Here is a 22582-nt window from a genome sequence, read left to right as displayed (position 1 = left end):
ACTGTACAGTCTTTCCTATAACCTCCTTTAAATGTCTGACAATTTGAAAAAAAAAAAGTAGGGGTAGAAGACAGAAGAGTTTATGTTTATTTAAATCTGGATTAAAGAGCTCTTTTTCTAGTACATATTTCAGCAGCTGGAATAAATCAGGCTGAGAAAAATTACTATGACATGTCAATGTTATCCAATGGATTATAATGGGGTTTTGTTAAATTACATGATTTACTCTCACTTCTACACCACAATTCTGACACAGTCTAGAATTCAACTGCAGTAATATGTTTAAAACATAAAGCTGTATTAATAATTTCAGGTCTCTCTCTTCATAGAAAATAAACAAGTATATTAAAAAAAAGTAGCAGAATTAAAATAATATCTAACTACAAAGAACATAAAATAAGACTACTAACCCACAGCATGAACTGTTCCTCTATGCTTCTTTGAAATCTTGTTTGCTTTAACTATATGTAGAGCATTTTCTTTGAACTGCAGCTCACAAAGTCTTTCAAGAAGAACTGTCATTTCTTCAGTGATGGTATCCAGGTAAGTTTCATTAATAAACTTTAATGATGAAGATGGACCAATAGTTCCACTCAGTATATACAAATCCTCTTTTATCATTGTGCACAATCTGGGTATGGAACTTTGGTAACCATGAACCACCTTATCAAAATTCGTTTCACCACAACTAGACAAAATACAGTTCTGTAGAAGATCACTAACCAGTTTATTCTGCATATTTTGATACTTCATTAAGACTTCTGATTTAGGATAAAGAAACAGAAGCTGCTCTACACATTGAGTTTTAAACTCCATTTGTTGTTGCAAAGCATTTGTGTTTGCTTCTTCTTGACTTTGCAGTCTATTTACTAAAAATTGTCGAAGATGCAATCTCACGTCATCCCAAAGAGATTTCACATCCACAGCTGAATCATCCTGAATGGTATGAAGGAATGATGTTAACTCAAAAGATGTCCCGCTTGCAGTACAGGGAAATGAGACACCACACTGACTAGAGAGATCCAGAAGGAAGTGAAGTACCATTTCTTCTTGATTTTTCTCATTCGTCAGCAGACGTTGCTAACAAAGGTAAATGAGACAATATTTAAGAAATTTTTGTTAATTCTGGTTCATTAAATTAACAACTTCATACTAGATTAAAAACTGTGTTTCCAATACTAATTATCTTAACAGCAAATAAGATATGTAAGCAAAAGGAATTATAAAACCTGTGAAAAACAGGATTTATATGTGAATTAGTTTTCTTGTCTACCTCTGCGAATATCTAACATTCCTCTTCTCATCTTTCTTAAATCCCCAACCTCTTTTCTCAATCAGTTCTAGACCACAGTTCAAAGTAAACCCTTGGCAGCCTTTTTGTTGTGGTCACAGATACACATATTTGAAAGAAAACTGTATGAAAAATTACTTAAGATTTACACAGATAATAACATGTTTTTCTCATAAAACCAAGCAAGGAATTTATAAAATGGTCACTTTCTATGGCTCAGCAGGCAACCATCAAAAAGGCCATTCTAAGGATAAAACAGTCTTCCCAGATTCCCTTAAAGTACAGAAACTGAGAACTTGTTAAGAATTGAAGAGGCTTAGATCACATAGGACAGAAGGATAAGCAGCTGTGTATCCCATCAAACCAAGATGCAGACTGGTTTATACTAACAATATAGTGACCTCTATATGCACCTATACAATATGGGTTGGAGAAAGCAGTCAGTTAACAAAGCAAATGAAACCACATGGCTGCTGTTCCTTCTTCATTCAAGACTGAAGAGCTCTCTCTCAGTCCAGGGCTAGGATCTCTAACCTTAGAGCTGCTTCAGCTTCAAGAGGTCATGCAGCAAATGGAAGCTCCTCTTGCCACAGCTCAATACTATCATCACAAGAAAACTAAGTGAAATTGGTGGTATTCTTGATTTTCTTAGTTTCAGTAGGAAAGCCTTAAGTGAATGAGAATCTAGAAGCCCTCTCACTTGCTCCTTCACCTCCCATTGCATCTCTCCAACAGAGAAAAGCATTGTGGCAAACCACCTGAGGGGGCTTCATTCCAGTCATGTCCTTTATCTGGGTCTCTGTCATAGTTTCACCCTAGCCAGCAATCAAGCCCCACACAACAATTTGCTCACTCCCCCACCGGCAGAACTGGGGAGAGAATTGGAAGGGTAAAAGCCATAAAACTCATGGGTTGAGAGACAGACAGTTTAACAGGGAAAGCAAAAACCTGTGCACACAAGCAAAGCAAAACACAGAGTTAATTCACTGCTTCCAATAGCAGGCAGGTGTTCAGCCATATCTAGGAGAGCAGGGCCCCATCACATGTAATGGCTACTTTGGAAGACAAACACCATCACTCCAAATGTACCTGACTTCTTTCTTCTCCCCACTTTATATACTGACCATGATGTCACATGGTCTGGAATATCCGTTTGGTCAGTTTAAGTCACCTGTCCCAGCCGTGTCTCCTCCCACCTTCCCATGAACCCCCAACTTCCTCATCAGCATGGCTGCACTAAAAACAGAAAAGGCCTTGGCTCTGTCTAAGCCCTGCTCAGCAATAACAAAGACATCACACTATCAACTCTGTGTTCAGCACAAATCCAAAACATAACCCCGTACTAGCCACTTGAAACCAGCACAATCTCCAAGTCATACTCCACCCTATAAAGCAAGGCTGGTAAAGAAACCATTGCTACCTTCCACCTTCAGAATTACTGATTCATTTAACTAACAGTATTTTAAGAAATTATTAGTTTTATTTCTGTTCCCATTTTGAAAGAGTGGTAAATTATTCAAGACTGAGTATGGTATTGCACAAATATAACAAATTCTGAATGCAAAATCTTTTAATTTTTCCACTGCAGCAAGCTTTTATCAATAGATAATTATACTTTAGAGTCACAAAAATTTTTAAAATCAGAACTCCTATTCTTTGTTCTGGATGTTTCAAACCTGTTACATAGCTTAGAGGGTTTAACCTTTCTGTTGCCCTCTGGAGTGTTTCTTGACAAAAATTATAAAATAAAACACTTTCAGTAAAGTACCTAATTCTGAATAACAGACTGGGAGCATGATTTCTTCTTATAAAGAAAGTCTTAAAAAAATATACTACCTATTTTTCTTCCATTTTATATCTTTATTTCAAAACAACTCTTATTAATTCTTTTTACTTACAGGCAGGAAAGACATGAAAGAATAATAAAGGAAATCAGTTGAATATCATCCTATAAAAACATGTGCATGTAATAGAAATATGTGCAACTAGTGAAAATCTTAAATCATACACATCAATATGCATATACATAACACTGGTCAGATTTTCTTTTATTATCTGCTGAAGTATTCTATAAAGTTTTGTGGCCCCAAAGAAAAATGTGTCTCAAAGTGTAAGCTGAAACCCTGATCACTAAGCACTGTGTTGAAAAGTTGCCTCTTGACAAGTAGACTTCTGGACTTTAAATGTTACTTTTTTTTTTTAATGAACCATGCTCAAATACTACCTTTTGAGATGTACAAAGCAAGAGAAGCTGTCAAAACAATGCATGGACCTGATGCCTTCGATGGTGAATCCAAATATCTTCCAAGCAAATCCCTACTGCTGCTTTTTAAGGCAAAACAGAAATATTTTTATAAATCTAAGGATTGTTTCAAGCCCTTTGTAATTTAAACTAAAGCATTAAAAATAGGAGCTTGCAGATGCCATTTTAGATTTAGTGTTACTCTGAAAGGGTACCTGAAGCGAACTTTGAAGCTCTGAAAAGTGTCATCAAGTGTCTTCAAAATTTGCCCATATTGATATAGGTTTTCAATTTAAAAATTAACCTATAAAGATGTTGCCGACATTATTCAGGAGAAGAAGATCCAAATTAGTATCCAAAGGTTTGGAGAAGCATAAAAAGTTCTCTTATGAGCACAGAAAGTCAGTGACAACAATAACATACAGACAACTAGTTGCAGTTTACCAACTGGAGTACTGCCTAGAATGGAGTACTACCATATCAATAAAAGAGTACAGTAAGATGAAGGCTTGGTTAAAAAAAGAATCTGCCATTAGGAAGAGAATTTAATGAAAATGTGTTAGTGCACGTATTCAGCTTTTAAATATTTAGTTACAAGACAGTACACAGAATGACAAAATTTCACCTAATTAACATTTTCAGCCATCATGAAGAACCTCTTGGTATTTTGGTAAGAGTTTAAAAATGCATGATAATATCAATAAACCTAAACACAGCACCCCAGCCAAAGCCCAAAAAGAACTTTGCAGTTTTTTAATTGTCCCAGCAGCTTAAAAGATAAACAAAATTTCTAACAAAATAAACACTCATAATAAAGAATAACAATGAATAGGAGTAGAAAGCAGGTTCCTGTTACTGAATATGAATTATATATACTTAATTAAAAGCATGAAAGAAGAAATTAAGTAGTTCAATGGATAGAGATATACATTTAAGAAAGGTCAGAGCATAACAATCTCATTAATGCTGAATATTACTGAAAATAGTTTACTGCAGACCTGTTTATGGAACTGAGATTATCTACTGTGAATATAACTACTTACAGACAGACTGTAGTACAGTCAGTACTACAGATACAGATAGACTTCATCTGTTATCCCATCTACACAACATGCTGGATTATCTAAGGAGCCATAAACCTGGAAATCGTGATGTCTGAATTCCTGAGCTCCAAAAATGTTTTCATGATAAACTGTGCAGAACTGAGATTTTCAGGCTTCTCACTTTGCTGTCTGTTTAGCAGCCTGCCACAGAGCCATTCTCAAGGCTTAACTGGATACTACGGCTCACAGCAAGACTGTCATGCAGTTAGTAAACTCCTGGGAAGCTGGAGAGTTAGAAAGCACATTTTGTATGAGATATTCCTGAGACAGGGACATTTTAGTGTTTTCCAAACAAATGCCGCCATCTGGTGTTCAGGCACATGGCTTAAATAGACCTTGAAGAAGGAAGTAAGCAGGGAATGGACACAAGTAAGTCATCATTGCCATGCCACCTTCTGAGGGAATTCAGTAAGGATCTAAGTGGACTAAGGAAGACTTCTGAAGGAAAGAACTTCATAGACAGCTTTTTCTGGGATTCTCTAATTTCACCTAGATTAAGTATGACATGTAGCAGTCTCTGACACCCTTGAGTGGGATTAACAACAGCATTCATACTAATCATCTTTGTCACAAGAGAACAAAATCACTCTTCACCACATGAACATTAAAGACCGAGTGTCTCTAAAAGTTACTTCCTCGTTTGACACAGGTCAATATCCAGTGAAATCAAGGGTGACTGAAAGAGCAACAAGAGTTCTAAGAGTTAAAAAAAACAGAAGAGGTGATTTTATGAAGCTTGTGCTCGAGCCAGAGAAAACACTTCACTTCTTTACAGTTTTCCTCTTCCTTGACAGGTAATCTTGGGCTATAAGTTATTCATGGTCTACAGCTAAAGCATGGCATGGACGTGACAAAGAATAATCACTGGATACTGTTTATATGTTTTAACCTCATATATATGTCTAATATCAAATGCACATATATATATATATATATATATATATATATATATATATATTTACATATCAACTTGAAGACCATAATTTAGTGAGGTATCAACCTTCACTTTCCTTGCCAATTCAATTTTCCAGACTTCCATTTCCACATATATCTTCAAATGTAAACTTTTAATAAAAATTTTGGGTAAAAATACCCTCTAAAATGATGGAACTTTGCACTGAAGTGAAATTTGATTTCTTGTTGCATCTCGTTGTATAACTTGGTAGGACAAAAGTTGTAGTTCCCACATTTCTAATTGGGAAGTATAGAATCATAGAGTCATTTGAATTGGAAGGGACTTTTTAAAGCTCATTTAGTACAATCCTGCTACAATGAGCAGGGACATCTTCAACTAGATAAGGCTACAACTTGGCCTGGATCATTTCCAGGGATGGGGCATCTACCACCTACTCCTCTGGTCACATAGGAGGTAGGAAGTTTATGCTTAAATAATGCATAAGGGACAATAACATATACTAGATGAGTTACATTCATACTGATACATGTGAAGAACATGCAGTAACATTAACAGCCTTAGTGTAGACAGTAACTTCCAAATTTTTTTTATAAACATGTGTTTTATAAAACAATGCTAGCAGTGCTGAACATATGGTAGCATCTGTGAAAAGATTTTGTCTCAAGTTTATCTATTTAAGGCATGATCAAAAGGAAACATAACACCCTGCTGCAAACATGAATTTCTGAACTATGTTTTCAACACCAAAGACTGAAATGAGAAAACTAATTGAACTCACCCTCCCACCTCCAATACTATAACTAACTTTCCAACATTAAAGTCTTTAATAAACAATTTTTACCAGGGTCTTAAGGAACTCCAGCAGCTCTCCATGGTCTGCAGAAGAAGGTCTGAGAGAACTAAAACTGCAGTTATTTAGCCACTGAATGCAGTCAGTTGTGCTTTGTAGTACTTCATCAGTACATATTTCATTTACATCTGATTGAAGGTCTTTAAGACACTTTTCTATGCTAAAAGAAAAAGAAAAAAAGAAAAATCACATTATTTTTCTTCATTATTTGGAGACAAAAGCATTTTATATATTCCATATTTAAAAAAGAAAAGCTACTTAAAATTAAGGTAACACTACTTAAAATCAAGATCCTTGTTATTCATGGATTAAGTTACCCTCACAAAATAAGACCTAAATCTGCAGAATTAACAATTAACATTTAAATACAGTTGAGCTAGAGCTAAAAAAAATTTCCTTCAGGCCAGAATGTACCATCCTCATCAAGAGTATGTACAGCTTCACTTTCAAACAATCCTATTCTTTTTAATAAAGTAGTTAATGAATGGAACATTATCCAACCTAATATCTGGTCCTTGGTGCTTAATTAGCTAAAGCAGAGACTATAAACTGAATCAACGACTGTATTCAAAGGTGAATGTGTCATTTTGCTTCTTTAGCAATCAGCAGTTGTTTTATAAAACATAAGATATATTAATAACTTCTTAAAGACCCACTGACATCACAGAAAATGTTGAAAAGCATTTTAGAGCCAGTTGTGCCGAGAAAGCAGACCTTTTCTTTCTTGTTTTGTCATTAGAGTATTTGAAAGAGTTTGTTTTCAAGGAGCTGATCCACTCCTTAACATTCATCTAGAATCATAACTCTTTTTATGAAACCAGATGTGTCATTAGGTTATTACAGCGATTTCAGTTGTAAAGATCACAAGAAAACTGAACATCTAGAACTGTTTTATTTCTATTTGTGTGGACATTTAGTTGAAAGCAAAACAAAATGAAACAAGAAAATCCAAAACAATTTAATTCTATATATTTTCCTACAAAAACACCTTTTCAGTATTTTATTACTTTTTTTTTTCCAAAGCAATGATTAATATTTTATACAGTTTCAGTTACAAAAATACTATTTAGACCTAGGTAGAAATAGGTTTAATTACCCAGCCATGCATTCACATTCTAAACTTGACAAAAGATTGGCAAGTATCTTTTTAGCTTCTGAAATCTGTTCTCAGGACTACAAAATTAAATGCCTTCTTCATACACCTTAGCTCCTGGGACACTATCAAGGGATTTTATTGTGGTGTGCTGATGTGTGTCAAATATACCCAAATAGATTACAGCATTGTGCAATATAAAAGATGCTACCGTTGTTAAATCTGTGCCAATCTACTACAATTATGAGTGAATTTTCACACTTATCTTTGACATATGAATCTGTGAGCAAGCTAATAACTACAAGATATGAATAAACTACAGCCTTCTCAAGACCAGACATTTTGGTAATTGGTCCCAATACTGATAAGGGAATTAAATGGATAGATTTCAGTGCCACTCCCCTGCCCCTTACCTCCCCTACAAGTATAAATCACGATTACTCTCTTCATTTTATTTAATTCTTTTATCCTCCCAAATAAATATTTAATTAGGACTAAAGCTGTTTTTTATTGAATAAACATATTTTCATCCTATTTACAGAATACAGACTACTGTAGGTAAACAGGGTCTCAAAACCACTGCTACATCTCATTAAGATTTTTGTCAACACTCAGTAATACAAGAACATGGTTAATTATAATTACTTATTCCTTTACATTAATTACATGAATTAAATATCTAAAAATTTGGTTACCTCAAAAAAAAAAAAAAAAAAAAAAGAAGAAAGAAAGTAATGTGTATTATCTGAGTTTAGAATGCAAGTATTTTAAGTAAAAAACTTCTGCTAAATACAATTTAAATTATTCTCACTACCTAGGCTGGTATTAAAAACTTTATAATTTCATGTCAGTGTGGGGAGAATGAGACTTTGATTTCCTGGTTTAGAAAGGAAATCTGCTAAAGTTTCAGAAAAACGTAATTTTGATGTTAAAAATATGCTTAATGTATTTAATTAATTTTATTCTTAAAAGTACAATTTTTTTAAAAAGCCATATAAAGTGCTAAATTCCTTTTTTCCCAATAATATTTTTTCATTAAGTGCAAATGTATTTAAGTTCAGAGCAGTACATTAGCGCCTTTTTTGAATGTACTGAGGCATTGATCCTGATTATGTCAACTGACATTATATACATACTATGGAAGTGCAAATTTAATAGCCCTCAATTAATTTTTTGTCCACAGATGACCCAACTTTTTTTTTGTAACCTGTGGAACTATTCAAACACAAACAGAAAAAAACCATTTACCAAACTACTAAGCAAGGACTGATCAAAGAAGAAAAAATAACCATTCTCTGTAGCAAAGAAATATGTTAGCTATGCTTGTATGGTTTTTTTTTAAATTGACTGATTTTTCAATAAACAAATCTTTAGTCCCACACCCACACAAGTAGTACCTTGAGCCTTTGTGGGCACATAATTTTTTGTGGCTAGTACTACTAGCATACCATTATGCAAGTGAAAATGATTTGACTGAAATACCTTCTCCCTTTTTATGCGACAGTATTTGCAGTTCTTTAACAAACCAAAGCAAAGTTGTCTTATATTATCTGTGTCTATATTGGAGTGCTTTTCTGGAGAAGCATTTGGTAAGGACTCACACTGCAGAGACACAATCTCAATGTAAGAGCCCTTAGGTGCTCTTATTTATGAAGTTAATGGTAGTTTTTACAAATAACCTAATCATGTGGAGAGACTGCTTTTAAAGTGGCTTAATCAATGGACAAACAGTTTAAAAAGTGCTATAATGGAACTGATAGTGTAAGCACTATCATACTATCATACAATGTCACACAACATTATTTTGAAAAGTACAGTATCAGAATGAGGGTTGCCCACTCCACATATCATTTTCCATTGCCTAAGATTACTATGAGTAAGTTAAAGCATGATCTTCTAACTTCTTTCAATTTCTAACAAGCACATTTCAATTTATTTCATCTAGCATATGGAGCAGCCATAAAATGACAATGACATTGGTTAAATTAAACTGCTAAGCTATAAATTCAAATTATCTTTTACCCTCATGTTCCTTAGTCTTAAGATCCTCATATTCATGGAAACAGCTTTAGAATCAGTTTACATGTCTTTTGTTCAGAACAGACTTTTTAAAAATAATTGAGATCATTGTTTTCACGGCTGTTGAAGGTACAAGCAGTGTTATAAAACTACTTTGTTATTACTCATTAAAAACCTTGACTACTAAAGGTGTAGGAGATTTGTACAAAACCGAGTCATATAATTTAGAAACCTGTGTATCAGAGGACCTGCTGTGAGTAGTAAAAAAAATTGGAGAAAGTCTTGTAGCAGTATAATTCACACAGACATTGTTAAACTTCCTCTTGATCTTGAACCCTAAGATGTAAACCAAAGACACAGCACCTGGTTAAAGGACTTTGAAAACGATTGGCTATCTCTAATTTAGCTAGTTACAAAACATATCCACTCTAAAGTAACGGTATCATTGAAACCACAAGAAATAGAATGGTGATGACTTTGCTACAGTTTAGCAAGAGAAAGTTACTCAACAGCTTAACCATTAAAGAACAGTCAGTTCTAACCAAACCACTGCCCACCCACCTTTAATTTCCAATCTTGTTTTAAAGGCTTGAGACATTTCAGTCACAAGATGTAAGCTTGAGTCACAAGATAACTTGATAAGTTATTTCAGAAGATTGGCAGTAAAACATGAGTTTTTCAACTCCATTGACCAAAACATGACAGTGAGATGTTCAAAACCCATCATCTCATATATGCTCGTATGAAATGAAATGGGATACTTTGTAGGGCAGTCAAAGATATGATTACAGTTTCTGTAGATGTAGATGACAGCTAATTAACCACCTAAGGTACTGACACAGTGATAATCACTGAATATTTGAATAAAGAAATTGTGTGTCAATAAAACAGCCAATTTCTGAGCAACTGTGCTGCCCATGTAGGAAGCTGATAAGGAACAACCAACCCAAACTCAGTGATTATGCACAAAGACAACACAGTCTGCAGAGGAAAAAAATTACATTCCTTTCTCAGTTTATTTACTTATTCCTAGCAAATGGCCCAGGATAGTGATTAGACAACTACTATTCTGACAAAGAGTTAAATAACGTTGCTCTAAAATCTTTATAGACATTAAGTTCCAGGTACACACTAAAGTAATACATTTGTACAACAAGCCAGTTACATTCACCCAAAAGAGTAAAATTCATTTTGAAAGCTGTGATAAATATTAGGTCTGAGTAAAACTGATAAAATCGTAATTTTTTTCCTCTACAATTAGCCCTAGTTTGAAATTCTCCCAAATACCCAACTACTCTTGGGATTTTGGTTGGAGGTGCCAAGATTTCGATAAATCTCTTGACAAACAGGAATGTGAGGCATAGCTGCTTCCTGAAAATTCCAGAGCAGAACAAGCCAAGATTTTCTTCAAAATAAAACAGAAAGGTAACTCCTGTAGCACATCTCACTTTAGAAACACGTAAGCCCTTGCACACTCCAGTTCTGATACAGCAAAATGGAATGAGATAGGTTGACTTGATATCCTGTTTGAAACTCCTCCATCCCTTTGTTGTAAAGTTTCAATATGGGGAAGCATTTCCTGGCAAATCAGCAAAGTTATGATCAACAGCTGGACCATGTCAGACTAACATCTTTACTGAGACACTTACCAGATAGTCTATGATTCACAAGGTAAAGATCTCGTTACTTCTCAAATATTTACAATAGTTTATATCAAATGGTGATGGGAAAAGATGCAATGTTATAAGCACTTCCTAGTATCGACCTCATTGCAGCCCTTCAAAAAAAACCTTTTTCAAAATCCTTATGATTAAACTCCTGTTAATTAGGTCAGGTTGAAGTTTATCAGATTGAAGTCAAATTAAGCATTTGTGAAAGACCTAACAAAGTTATAATCTCCAGGGTGCTGTGGAAATTCAATTATTAATAAATTCTAAGCAATTGTTCTGTTGATGAAGACCTAGAACACCTCATACTGTCCTACAGTCTCATAAAATCTTGTTGCTTTATCACAACTAAAAGGCAGCATTCACTGAAGAAAAAACTGAATACACAAATAAAAATCAACTGCTGAAGAGATCTCATGCTTAACAATCACTTCAAGCTATGAACTATAGGCTTGGTTTCAAGCTCTGTACTGTATTTCCTGCTTAGAAGTATTAAACACAAGCTGCAAGTTTAGTTGTGTGGATTGCTCACAAATTAAATGTTAGTAATTCTTAAACCACCAATTAGGAAAAATAATCCAAATACTCGGTTTTGATAAGCAGTAAAAGTGAAATGTGAAAGGAAAGAATGAAGACAAAAGGCCATCCTGATGGCCTTCACGCTTGAGAATAACCTGAGACTATCACTGTACCCCAAACTGGCCAGCAATGACAATAGTTTTGAGAGTTCATATTCACCTGTTTCTATAAACTGCTGTAAAAATAAAGTTAACATTCAAGCATAATAAGAGTTCTGTTATATAATAGTGAATGAATGAACCACTTACTACCTTAAAACTTGCATATAAAACAATTGCACATGTATGGCCTTTTTTTGTTGTTGTTATAGCACCAAATAGAGTTGGTACAGTACAAAAATACTGAAGGTAACTCAACAGATGAAAACCATATCTGATTTGTCATGTCACACAATTTTATAAAACTTACTCAGTTAGAAGGAAATAAATGAGCAGTTGGATGATTTATACACTCTCGCCTCATAATTTTTTACACAATGTTTTATTTTTAAATATATATATATGCTGTATACTATTATGTTCATTCTCTGTGGTCTAATAAAAGCATAAATTATCTGATGAAAAATGGACTGTATTTCAAATTTATCACTGTATCACATAGAGCTGCTCTTATCATAGCACTTACAAAGATCAATGGTAACTTGAAAATTATTTCATTCTATGCTACCTCTAATATATTAGCAATAAAAGGACTGTTTTTAATTTAAAAGTCACATCAGCTGCTGTCCATCTTATTTTAAACTCTCTCAATTTCTGAAAATGACATATTACAGGAGCAAAATAGCACCTGGTACCTACAGAGCTACTTCCTGTTTTTCCTTGTGAAAATAAGGTTAAAGCTAACTTAAGTGTCAATTCAGCAGAAATACTAAACTTTTCCTGACCTGCACTGCTGTGTACCACATCCTAATCCAGTTTCCTGCTCTCCTTTAATAAAATATCATTTGGATCTTACAAAACTTATAGTGAAAGGTCCTTCTAATTTATAAGACTAGATAGCTAAGACAGTGACAGTCAGCCTCCTTCAAGACATAGAAACACTTCCACTGTGATGATGTTAATGTAAAATGTAACATATAATGTTAAGTTGACATAAAGTACCACTTAAAGGAATGAACAGCTGGCTTCCTTTCCCACAGTCAAATAAAATGTTTTCTCATCAAGCAGCATACATTTTTTACACATTAAAACAAAAAATAGTAGTAAAGCATTCATTCTAAAGGTCCATTTTGATAATGATCTTCCTAATTGTCAGGATATCTCTGCACAATGACAACAAAATCACTTTTATTTGGTAGCTGAAGAGGTGACAACAGTTATGCTAAAAACACTGATGCTGTTTCTTCCAGATATACAAGACCATAGATGCTCAAAATTTAATTACCTGTGTAATTAACTATGTTATGACATCAACTAATCTCTAAGTATCTACATTTCACTCATGTCAACAGATGGAAAACTCTAACATGAAATTGTATTATGCAGTGATCCACAATAGTGTATTTACCAGATCTTCACTAACATTTCTACCATGGAATTATTAATATTGCAAGTACTTTAGTAAACAAGAAGTTTTTAAATGAAATGAAAATTTGAGATAAGAGTAATACAAATAAACCCCCCCAAAAGCTCTTAGCCCAGCATAACCAATATGACAATAATGGAGAAATTGTCTAAGTCAGTTTTCAGTGAGATATGGCAATGGTTTATTTCCATCCTTCCAGAAGCTGTTTGGGAGCAAAGACGTCTCACAAATGTGGGCTACATTAAAATGATACAATCTTAAATGAGATGACATCAAGAACATTCTTTGAAATCATACAACTTTCTATAAGATGCAATGTTATCCAAAGGTAAGCATTTTCAAAATTTAATATAAAATCCTGCCATTTGTTATATCTCTGACTGCACACTTGTTTTTCTAAATGGACAAAAATTATTTGCTTAAGAGCATCTTTCACTGATGAAAGTATTACAAACGTACTAAAGAGTTAAGCTGTAAAAAAGGCATAGAACCTTGAGCTAATTATTTTGTATTCATGCAAAAAATCTGCATCAACAACAAACTTTTTTAGTACTCCACTGTTTCTATAACACTGATTTTTGGAAATCAGTATGTTACAAGGAAGTGGACAAAGAAATATATTACAAATTGTAGTTAGAAAATGTGTAATTGCAGCACATGAGTTTTAACTGAAATAGTATATCAGTGGATCATATAAGAAAAAAAATACACATTAATTCATTTTTCTACTTCCATTAGAAATGCCTAAAGAACATACTGAGTTTAAATTCTGCTTTTTGTCAAATTCCGTAGTTCTTTCAGTCAATAAAAATTCTATCTCATTAGTAGGAAATTCTATCTCATAGTAGTAGGAAATACAACTGTCATGGGAATTCACATTTTCTTCCTTCACTATCACACCTACTGCAATAGAACCTAAGATTAAGATGATACAACTGTTAAAAATACCATAGAGAGAAAGACTTTAGCACAATAGTTATATGGCATTAAAAATTTGTTAAATGCTTGAGTGGTTAAAATAAAATTACTGCTGAAATATTTATCAGAATTTTAATCTACTACTAGAAAAGAAAGGTAAGTTAAGCCACATTTCTCTCTAAATGCAATGACTTTCACCAGTATTTTGGATACAAATAAAATAGTCTTTACCTGGAAGAGTTCTTCTTTATTTTCTCATCAAGATCACTAAGGATTTGTTGAAATTCCAATTCTCCAGGGAGGACATTTAACAAACAGTCTAAATTGGAAGAATCAAAAGAATACTCTCCTCCCCATTCCATTTTTAGAATCTGTAAAACAAATACAGAAAAATTGCTAAATAATGGAAAAATGTGGACTAAAAGTACCAAAGTATACAACATCTTGATCTTTGGAAACATTAGATTAATAAGGGAAGTATTTATGTGTGGAATTACAAAATCAATGTTGAATAGTAAACCTTGTACATGCTTCTGTGTAGACTGCTACAGAGGGAAACCAGGAAAACAAATGTTGAGATAAGTTTCATAGTATCTTGCATTTCTTTAGTTTAAAGAAATCAGTTCTTTTACCTTAATCACAGCAGTAGCTTTTTTTTTTTCTTTTAAGATTTAGAAAGAAAATTCCCACTATTATAAATGGAAACGAAAAATAAACACATTACAGGATGAACTTACTTTCTGTGTACTTAAAATTTCTGTCCAAGGAGTAACTGTTTTCTGGAAATTCAGCACATCATTGCATATACATGCAAATATAAAAATCCAGACTAAATCAAGTTTCATCTTGCTTTGTACTCATTTTACTAAACACAGATCAAATCCACCAGCCTATTCAAACTAATATACTAGCTTTGAGTCTTTATATCAGAAGCAAAGGATTAGTAGTTTTTTCCTCTGTTTTCTGTTTTTTCCTGCATCCTCTTTTTGAGATATAATGAAATTGGTTTTACCATCAGTGATTACTTACTACCAAAATTAAAGAAAAACATTATATAAAAACTGGAATCTTCTTAATAACCAGTATATTTAATGTCTACTATTTAGTATGTCATATTTAATACTATCCATATTGCAGCAACAACATGAGGAACAAACAAAATACTCAGATGCATACAATGTTTGGGCAACAAAATATAATAAATTAATAAATACATTTTATTTCCTGAAAGCAATATTCTTTTACAAAGGAACTACAGTGTTGGTTGTTATCTAGAAGCATTACTAGAAAAATAGATTGAATTTTTCTAAGTGAACTGTCCACAAAACACATGCTTAAAAAAAACCATCAAAGATTGAAGATGCAAGGTCAAGATAATTGGTTTTGGTCATATATGAGGTGTAGACCTAAAAGTAGCAGAAATACACACTTCTGGTTTTGCTCTTCCAAAGCGATGTTCAAACAAACATGGAAGTTCTCTAAAGCATAACATCTCGCACATCTCAATTAACAGCCCACCAATATGAAATATTTAATGGATGCAGTGCTTTCTTACATTCTCAGAAGCTACAGAATACCCCTTTGCAAATAACAATTTAAACTTCCAACATTTTGGGATGTAGATGAAACTCAATCACTTGCTGGTGAAAAAGCCTGGATGTAAACCAAATACATCTTTTAAAGCATTAAGGAAATGTCAGTCTTTTAATATAAAACTTAACAGATGTTACTGCAATTAAAGACACTAATTGAAAGTTAAATGGAAATCATTAAACAGCGCTTTAAAGAACTGAAATAAAAGGAATACTGAAAACACAGTTCTTACTACTTACCATAGACATGGTCACACATTCCCTTTTCTCTTATAAAGAGTTTACATGGAATGGGATTTTAACGCCATTCAATATCTATAACTCAAACACATATTTTATTCAACTGTCTTGCAGAACAGTCAATGACTGGTGTAAAATGAACTGTGTAATAGATATATATACTGCAAACATACTAACAGTTTGGAATGAGTTAGAGTTTTCATAAAATAGCTGCACAATCAAAATTGTGTATTTATATTTAATCCTAACTCTTTTCCTTAAAGGACAGCCAAAAGAAGCTTGCATTCCTTGGAAAAAAATATCAGTATAGTTTACAGACTAGTGACTGTTTGAAAAATTCATCAAATGAAAAACATCACCTTGTAAACATGACAGCCTAGTTTTCATGCATGCATTCCTGTAAGACTTCTATGTCATACTTCTTTGGTTCACTTGTCAAAACAAACCAATTATTCCTTTCAGTCTTGGTTTATGGAAGAAAAGCAACATTTGATTATTCAGTTTTTAAACACTGTTTTAGATGGCTAATACTAATTTCTTCTTCTGAAAATCTGAACCCAAAAATGTTTCAGAAGGAAAAAAGAAGAACATGAAGACATAAATTAGCACAACTGAGAAGAAATTTTACTGTTACTGAGCATAACCAGTGCCAGGGCCTTCAGTGTGCCAAGAGACTCTGATGGTCTGGACTCTAAGCAGGATTGCACTACCAGCCTGCTGCCTGCCCTCCTTGGCTGCCTTGGGGGCAGCAGGATGGGCATCAGCTAGCAAGGGCCCTCCCCTGCCATTTGGATTTTCTCCTCCTCTCCTCTTGCTCCAAAGAGCAGACAGTCATTGATGCACTCAAAGAACCAGTATGATGCAGCCCTCCTCTGATGGCAAAAACCCCCAATGTTTGTTTGTTAAGAAAGAAATCCATTTCTTAAAATTTTTATTTGGAATAGTACAGGGGAAGAACCCTGTTTTGAAACTCTTTGAAAATTTTTAAATTCTGTCCAAGTATTTTAGATACCAATAACCCAGGTTTTTTTCTGTAAAGGAGACTAATTTAAAACTTGTTATTAAGCTGCATAAAAAGAACCATTCCATCATATTTCAATTTACTATTACGATGAACTATTTTGAAAGAAATGGTCTTAGAGAACCTGCTTCAGGTGCAACTCTGTAAGTCCCTATCCTAATAGGCCTAGTTCTTTTCGAAACATATTAGAGGACCGTTCATCAACATTAAAATGACATAGATGTCAATCTTTTTGGTAGCTACTCAAGAAACTTAACCTATCTACAGTTTGGCTTAAAAAGAAACATTTTTCAGGTCTCTTATTTTAACCAATGGTATCAATGCAATTTAACCTCATTGTAATAACAAGTGCAAATGATGAAACTATTTTTACCAAAAATCATTAGGCCTATTTAAAAATATATTATGGAACGCTCAAGTTAATACAACAGATTCTTCTTGCATTTAAAATTCATATAATGTTTACCATTGAAAAGCGTTTTTTGTGTGCATGTTTTCTTTCTCAATGTCAATCAAATGCAATAAATCTCCTACAAAAATGATATTTACTTCCAATTGGGTATTGCTTCATTGTGATAAAACAATTAAATTAAGCATAATCGTAAAACCCTTCCAGTACAAACATACCTGTGAAATTCCATGGGATTTCTAAGATCAATTTGTAATATTTATATTTACTATAATAAGACTTTGTTTTCAGACACACAGTTTGTAAAAGCAGCATTTACCTAAATCTTGAATAGAATTTTTTATAAGCACATCTGTTGAATACACACATCTCAATGTATCCATAATTTGAAAACAGGGATACGTCAAGCTGCAGCACTGTAAGTACAGAGAATTATCCAAGTCATTGAAGCTTTTTTCTGTTACTGCTTCTTATCTTACAGGAGATATCTCTTTATAGCCCTAACATCCTTGCAAAACTAAAAAGGGATGAGAGAATTGATAAGATTTTTCATCACTCATCTTATGCTCTCAATGAAACCTTAACAATGATTTCCTTTATCTAGTTTTAGTTGCATAACTGTTTTCAGCTACTTTACAGCACAGAAGATGTCATCTGCAATTGCACAGCAGGCAGCAAGAGCAATGGCAGTGGCCTGACATACTACTATTCAATGTGAAATTCCTACTGTTCTGTATATTTAAATAGTCTGAATATTTTAAATTATTTTGAAAACCACATAGAGCGTACACAAGAAATCCATTTAAAAACTGTAATTTCTTGAGCTCTACTCTGACATGGTAAAAGCTTTTTACCCAATTTTCTGTGGTAAAAATCCTTTAAAATTTGTTTATTGTTTAAAATAGACTTGTAAAAGAAAAGGAAAATTAAAAATTCTCTCCATAAAAGAACATAACCCATTTTTGTTTCTGCTAATATACATTGAAGATCTCCATTTAAATTTTCCAAGTTGCCTTTCACCTATTTCCACCACTTTGCTGGAGCAGACACAACATTTACAAAAAGAATACCATACTGTTCCAGTAAAAAAACCCAAACATTTAATGCATACAAAAAAAACCCCAACAAAACAGAATCACCAGTCTTCATGATGGTTTTATTTACTAAATATTTTGAATGCCACAAGTAACTTTGAAACAAGTTTTACTAAAATCATCTTGCAATGTTCCCCCTGCAGACCTTCCACAGTCGCTGTTGTTATAAATTTATACTTAAATGTTAATTTTATATTCATAAATTATTATTCACCACACACTTAAAACATTTTCCTTTTTATTTTTTAAAGAGAGATTCTAAGTATCTATAATTAAATACTTATTTGTAACCCTTTTGAATACAGTTTTCTTCCAAATTCTGCCATCATAAGAGTCACCAAATAAGAGAATGGGAATAAAATACAACTAAAGAAACAGAGTACTCACTGTGGATGAAACAGAAAGCTATGCCTTCCATCTAAAGCTGTAATATCAGAATGCAGTGCTATGATCTAAGGCAGCTATATCAGCCCTTGAATCATAATACTGTCAAAAAGGACTGTAAAAAATGCATATTTCTAACAAACAGCATATGCTAATATTTTTAATATCTGTAGTTTGTAGATACAAAAATGCTGCTAGCGAGGATTTTCTTGCTATTTTCTAAGTCTGTGAGAGACTTTTCTCTCTCACAGAAGAGGTAGCAGAGTATGTAAACAACCAAACCACCTGCCTTTGTCCAATTAGACTATGAAGAAAAAAGTCTATAAGAGAGTTTGTAAAATAATTAAATAAATCAATCTTGCTGCACAATTCCTGCCTGCTGGATCTTCTCTCCTCCTCCTCCCTATGGCTGCGGGACACGGTGATATACCCTAGGGCCCAGGCCAGTGGTAATAGTAGTTTTTTTCAAATAATGTAGTTTAGGCCTGTACTGGAGGCATATGTACATGCCAGAATTTATAACTAAAATCCATGAGTTCTCCCTATTGTCTCTCCCCAGTTCTTTGAGCCACAGAAAGTGAAATGCTGAGAACAGAAAGGAATCAGCACTACTTTTTTTAGATTTGCTGCTACTTGGGACTGGTAAAAAATATTGAAAGACAAGGAAAGAATTCTCATTTACATAAACTTAATCAAACACTACTGGTCAAAGGCAATGACTTCAAAAGAGGAACATGCCATCTGGAGTTGCAAGGAAACTCCTGAGTAGTTATGTCAGAAGAAACAAAGGATAATGTGATTTCATAACCTTTCAGTAAAGAAGAAATGGCCATTTTCTGAGTAGCTCTTAAGAGAAACAGTCCTATATCATCTTCAGCTCTCAGCTGGTTATCCTGCAGCTGGAATCCCACAGTGCATAATCCAAGGTTCAACATTTATAAACAAGCCACTCTTACACAAGAAGTCCACAAGCATTAAGAATCCCACCTCTAAATCCAGTGGCTTTCCCCACCTCCTTATTAGTCTACACAGTTACTAAAACTGTAAGTGTGACAACACATAACTGTGTATGTATACAAATGCAACTTGTTTTTTCTTTTCTGGTTTTCAAAATTCAAGATGTTTCTTCTCAGCCTTTTTTTTTTTTCTTGCGCACTTTTATTATATTTAATAAGGTTGGTTTTTTTTAAAAAACAAGGATAAGCCTGGTGCAATACTGTCTTCTTTAGATATGGTTTCAGGCCTTACAAAAAATAAATTTACAAATCAGCTTGTCTGCCATTGCCACATACAAACACAGGAAAAAATTACTCTCACATTGTCACCAATTAAGACCACACTGATCAATCTCATTGTCAAATTATTATACTTTATGAATGATGGATGTTTTAAAAATACTTTTCAATTAAACCAATAATCATTAATGCACAGAAAAGAGATTCTTAGAAGCCTAATTAGAAATACCTACTCTATATTTTCTTATAATCTTCTTAGCCAAGAAAGTGTACAATAAACAGAATAATTTCAAAATAGACTATAGCACCTAACTTATTTTCTACTCCTCCAGATGAGGGTCGTACATATTGAGTAGATTTTGCGTAGAGGTATAAGAAAATATCTGAGACCAATCTGCAGAATTGTCTCTCTAATTGTGGCAATAAGAAATGCTGTTTAGGGATAATATTTGAGTTTTCTAATTTTGTGGCACTTACAAACTCAGAAAGTGTATTGGGTTGACTCTGAGTTGATGGACAGTCTTTAAGACCAATTACGCTTCTCACAATTTACATATTTAAACTGCACAGAAAGGCGGGACTTCCCCTTTGGTCGGAGCTCGCTTGCTGGGAGGTGGGGGCAGCTCGGGGCCTCCCGGCCCCGCCGGGCCGGGCCGGGGCCACTGCCCCTTTCCCCCTTTCCCAACGCTGCGGCACGGACCCTGGGTGGCTGGGGGGGGGCTGCCTCAGAGCCGCAGGCAGCTCAAACCAGGCATGGACTGCTCACAGCTAAACCCATCCAGCGCGGCTTCTGGGGACCGGCGGGTCCCTCTCCTCTCCATGCGGGGCCGGCGGAGTCAACGGGAGCCGGCAGAGCCTCCTGTCTGCAGCCAGCACACTTCGTGCTGAACTGAAGAGGACACCACGCAGCCAGCAGCACAAAGGGAGCGAGGCTTTCCCCACCGTAAAGCCCGAACAAGAACACCCTTCAGCATGGCGCCTTCAGAGTCAGAGAGAAAGAGAAGTGAGTCCCGTGGGACGGAGCTGGAAATGGCGACGGGAGAAAAGAGGGCGGTGCCGCGATTCTGGCGCGCAGCTTAAAAGAAACCTTCTTGCATGCCGTGGTAAGAAACTGTAATACCACAAACTGTTTGTCTCTTTAATCCATTTGAAGAACATGGGGGGATGGAGTATCTTCGTGTGCCTGTGAAGATTGTGAAGAATGCCGATGCCAGGCTATATAGTAGTAAGAGGCTGTTAGAGACTTGTGGCGAAGAAGAGCCTTTGTGTGCAGGCCAAAAGAACTTATCCTTAAAAAGATGAATAACCCCATGTGATGGCCCATGTTTTGCAGTGTGAAGGAACTGTGAGATTTTTCATGGGAGAGATGTTCTACACACAGCAGATTGTTTGTTTCCGGGCGGATCTGCTGTTGGTGGCAGTTTGGGAACCACGTGCAACTGAAGGAAAAACCCTTTTTTCCCTTAAGCATAAGAGAGAGACTTTTCAAGAACTGGAACACTGACTAACATCCCATGTTCTGTTATCCCTTGTGTGAGCTAGGTAAAAGGAGAGAAGTGCTGGCTGGAGGGGGGGGGGGGGGGGGATTTGCTCTAATTTTGTTTTGTTATTGTCTCTTTACTTTTAATTCTATTAGTAATAAAACTCTTTCATTGTACTGCAACTGTTTAAGGTTTGTGCCTGCTTTGCTTTTCTCCTAATTCTTATCTCACAGAAGGAAAATAAGTAAGTAATGAATATTTTGAACCAAAACCACTACATTTAATTGGTGTTTTCTGCCCAGTTTCGAACTCAACCCGCTACAGAAAGAAGAGGTAATACTTTATAAAATCTCCCCCAAATCCCTCATAGAACTATGGTCTGAAAAGCATCTGCTACAGCATTCCTATCTTGCTCATCATTAATATCTAAAACTGCACAAATTTATAAGGATTGTTCTGAAAGAACTTGACTTTTAACACACTGGTAAAGAACCAAAAGTTACTACTTTCAACTAAAAACCTTACAAATACCTACTAGCTACTTCTATACTAGACCATAAAAGCCTTTTCTTTTCTTGTTTATTGGAAAAATCCTCCATCATAACACAATACACTGTAAGGACAATGGTATTTAAAACACAGAAATTTCAAGACCTTTAAGGTCTTGTCATTCAGTAGATCAGACACAGAGTTGTTGGAATTTTAACAGGAAATAGCCATCCAATGAAACTATTATATTTAAAAAGAATTACAAAAAAAGTCTGTGACCACAGCTTTTAAAAGGTAAACTGCATTTCAGTCCCTTCATTCCCACACACTGTTTTCTTTCATTACTACTCAATTTAAAGCTGAGAGCATGAAAGATGTCCATTAAAAAAAAATGAAATACAGAAGGTCTTCACTGAGATGTGTCTTAAGTTGGCC

The 22582-nt window shown here is 34.5% G+C and overlaps 1 protein-coding gene across 1 annotated transcript in view; it reads right to left on the bottom strand.

Annotated features, from left to right (window-relative positions):
* Positions 1 to 22582, bottom strand: part of KIAA0825 — a 252267-nt gene that overhangs the window by 195371 nt on the left and 34314 nt on the right. The window contains exons 2-4 of the mRNA XM_082301264.1: positions 14434 to 14573; positions 6394 to 6562; positions 411 to 1080 (exon numbers count right to left, since the gene is read on the bottom strand). Coding sequence (XP_082157390.1) covers positions 411 to 1080; positions 6394 to 6562; positions 14434 to 14564 — 970 coding nt within the window. The 5' untranslated portion in view covers positions 14565 to 14573. The remainder of the gene's footprint in view (positions 1 to 410; positions 1081 to 6393; positions 6563 to 14433; positions 14574 to 22582) is intronic.

This window comes from Coloeus monedula (genome assembly GCF_965178545.1).
Source record: "Coloeus monedula genome assembly, chromosome: Z".
In the NCBI taxonomy this organism is placed as follows: Eukaryota; Metazoa; Chordata; class Aves; order Passeriformes; family Corvidae; genus Coloeus; species Coloeus monedula.
This window is presented reverse-complemented; position numbering and strand designations above follow the sequence as displayed.